The 3,404-nt window shown below is 36.0% G+C and overlaps 1 protein-coding gene across 1 annotated transcript; it reads left to right on the forward strand.

Annotated features, from left to right (window-relative positions):
* Positions 1-855: 855 nt before the first annotated feature.
* LOC129295923 (GDP-fucose transporter 1-like) lies at positions 856-2,513 on the forward strand. The gene has a single exon (XM_054934521.1). The coding sequence runs from the start codon at positions 1,286-1,288 to the stop codon at positions 2,348-2,350; it is 1,065 nt and encodes a 354-aa protein (XP_054790496.1). The 5' UTR covers positions 856-1,285; the 3' UTR covers positions 2,351-2,513.
* The last annotated feature ends 891 nt before the right edge of the window (positions 2,514-3,404 follow it).

Raw genomic sequence — 3,404 nt, forward strand, 5'->3', positions numbered from 1 at the left:
CTAAGGATCCTTTAAGAACATTAATTTCAATTAAGAATTATAACATTTTAAAATTCCAACTAGTCCTTAATTGAGATAAAAAAAATATAGTTTGTAAGGTGGAATTCACTAACGCTACTTAAAAATTCACTAACCCAACTTAAGAAAATTATTAACTTATATTATGAAAACATAAAACCCCACTTGGGAATCAATTATTTGAAAAAGCACCACTTGAAAATTCACTGACCCGACTTGAAAAAATTTTTAATGTATATTGTGAGAACATGAAACTCTACTTGAAAATCAATTATTTAACAAAAAATGCCACTTGAAAATTTACTAACGAGACTAGAAAAAATTCTAACATATATTGTAAAAAAATGAAACCCCACTTAGGAATCAATTTTTTAACAAAAAGTGACTTGTCCAAATTGAGATTTTTTTGTTAAACAATCAATTCCTAAGTGAGGTTTCATATTTTTACAATATACGTTAGAAATTTTTTTAAGTCGGGTTAGTGAATTTTTAAATGGCTCTTTTTGTTAAACAATTAATTCCAAAGTGAGATTTTATGTTTTCATAATATACGTTAGTAATTTTCTTAAGTTGAATTAGTGAATTTTCAAGTAATATTAGTGACTCCCACTTTACAAATTATATTTTTTATTTCAATTAAGAATCATGATTCTTTATTGTAATTTCAAAATATTATGATCTTTATTAGGATTAATATTGTTAGAGGCTCCTTAATGGTCATTTTCTCCATTATTTATACGCAAGGTCCACGTAACAATCATCCTCGACTTTCTTCCAATAAATTGCTTCGTCCCCCACTCACCCCTCCCTCCCTCCATTGTGATTGGCCCAAATTAACGCGTTTTTTCCTCCTTTCATGGCTCTGCTTCCATTATTTTCACTCTTCCCCTATCGGTTGCCACTAGAGATTTTTCTTTCAATGTGTAAGAGGCCATTCTAATTCTTCTTCCATCTTCAAAACCTCCCTTTTTTTGTAGCGTCGACCTGACGACCCTAGCCTTCTTTTTGAGATTATTTTCCTTGCTTTTACTCACCCTATGTATGGTTAATCACCGTCATCCTTGAATCTGACGGTTATCTTCTTTTATTTAAACTCCGCTCTTTTTGTGCAAAATCTGACTATTTCTTCAATACCTAGAAGCGAGGTTTCGCTTTGATGCCATTTAGTGCGACATTTCAATTAATGTCTGTACCATTCCCTTGGTTCTGTTTCTAATTTTTCCCAAGATATTATATTAGACGGTGACTTTGGTGAAGGAGATAGACAATGCCTTCAATTCGATTTGATGCCCCCAAGTCGTACTACACCACTACCAGTCTTGTGGTTGGGTATGCACTCTGTTCTAGCTTGCTTGCGATCATTAACAAGTATGCTATCACCGTGTTCAATTACCCTGGCCTTTTAACCGCATTACAGTACCTAACTTCATTTCTTGGAGTTTGGGTTTTAGGGAAACTGGGGTTTTTACGGCATGATCCTTTCACTGTGGAGATGGCCATGAAGTTCTTGCCTGCTGCTGGGGTTTTCTTTCTAGCAATATTTACCAATACCAATGTTCTTCGACATGCCAATGTAGACACTTTCATAGTTTTTAGGTCTTTAACTCCTCTTCTTGTCGCTGTAGCTGACACTACTTTCAGGAAGCAGCCATGTCCGTCAAAGCTCTCATTCTTGTCGCTGGTGATCATTCTTGGAGGAGCTGTTGGGCATGTAGCCACTGATTCTGCCTTTAGTGTGACCGCCTATTCATGGGCATTTGCTTATTTGGTGACAATTACTTATGAGATGGTTTATCTCAAACATATGGTCATGAATCTTGGGCTGAACACATGGGGTTTTGTGCTGTACAATAATCTGCTGTCCCTTATGATGGCTCCTATATTTTGGTTTCTGACGGGAGAGAATTTTCAAATCTTTGCTGCTTTGAGATCAAAATCTGGAAATTTGTTTGACGTAACCGCATTTTCAGCCGTATCATTGTCCTGTGTATTCGGTTTGCTCATCAGTTTCTTTGGCTTTGCGGCTAGAAAAGCTGTTTCAGCAACAGCATTCACTGTAACTGGCGTGGTTAACAAGTTTCTTACTGTGGCCATTAATGTGATGATTTGGGATAAGCATGCTAGCCCGTTTGGTCTGGTTTGTCTGATTTTTACCATTGTAGGGGGAATTCTTTATCAACAATCAGTGACTGGATCTAGTACCGCTCCAACACAACGTGACACCCTGGTGTCTAAGCAACCGGATATTGAACATGTTGATGATGATAATCTCAATAATTCAGACGATGGGAGTAAAGGAAAAGGAAAATCTGATAAACATGCTTCTATTTGACAATTTACAATATTTGTAGCCCCATCGCATTTCTAAGAAATGCCTTCGCTGTCTTTTGTTTAGCAATAACAATGTATGAGATCCTTTGGGCAATATAAGCTATCATTTTCTGTGTGATATGAACTTGTCGCCTACTTTTCTTGATTAAACTTGGGTGCTATTTTATAGTGTGTTCACTTATTATTATTTGCTCTTTGATCTTTAAAACCCTGACATGACTAGAAGAAGAACTATTAGATCCACTGTTGTATCTCTTTTTTGAATTTTGTTTTTGCTTATGCCCCCTGGCATGGGGTTGTGATTTCGTAGGATTGTCATATCCTCACTGTTGACTGTCAGCATATTACTATTTCTTGCGCCCACTACCCATTGTAAAGTATCTCAAATTTGCTCAAAGTCATGTTAATTCCATGTTTCTGGTAGCTATCTGACAAGATATTTCATTTTTTAAGAATATATATATATATATATATATATCTGTCTGTGTGTATAGGTATATACATAGTTCTTCATTGAATTTACTGCAAACTTTTCAATTGTTGTGCTAATGTGGTTCGTGATTTGCTTTTATGTGTTAATGCCACAAAAGCCATTGTTAGGCAACAGAGGATGTCCCCCGCTTTGGGGAAACAAAATCAATTTCTTTAGGGTCAACAAAAGATCTCCTGTCTCTTTGCTACTCAAATAAAACATCAGTGTAACCCTGATAGCTTTATACCTTGTATGACACTAGTCTGAAGCAGGGGAGTGGATTATCCAGAAAATGAACTCATTTTTAGGGTATTTACTGCAAAATTTGACAAGGCTATGCCATTGGGTTCTTGAGAGTGACAGTGTCTCATGGATTACACACACACATTATAATTTTTTGCTGTCTTTGGAATATCTGATTTATAATGCTGCTGACTTTACCATTTAAGTTACTGCCTGCATAAACAATGTTGTCTCCAAGGGTTCGGTCTGTGATGAGTTATTTAAGTTGGAAGTACCAGCTTCTTCTTCCTCTTCTTTTTTGAAAGAAGTACCAGCTTCTTTTCCTCTGTTCTGCATGATA

The sequence above is a fragment of the Prosopis cineraria genome, unplaced genomic scaffold (genome assembly GCF_029017545.1).
Source record: "Prosopis cineraria cultivar Desert tree isolate PC_DT_omini unplaced genomic scaffold, ASM2901754v1 PC219, whole genome shotgun sequence".
Classification (NCBI taxonomy): Eukaryota; Viridiplantae; Streptophyta; class Magnoliopsida; order Fabales; family Fabaceae; genus Prosopis; species Prosopis cineraria.

Bases quoted from the DNA above. Each gene is read 5' to 3' on its own strand.
- LOC129295923 (XM_054934521.1), top strand. From the start codon at position 1,286: ATGCCTTCAATTCGATTTGATGCCCCCAAGTCGTACTACACCACTACC.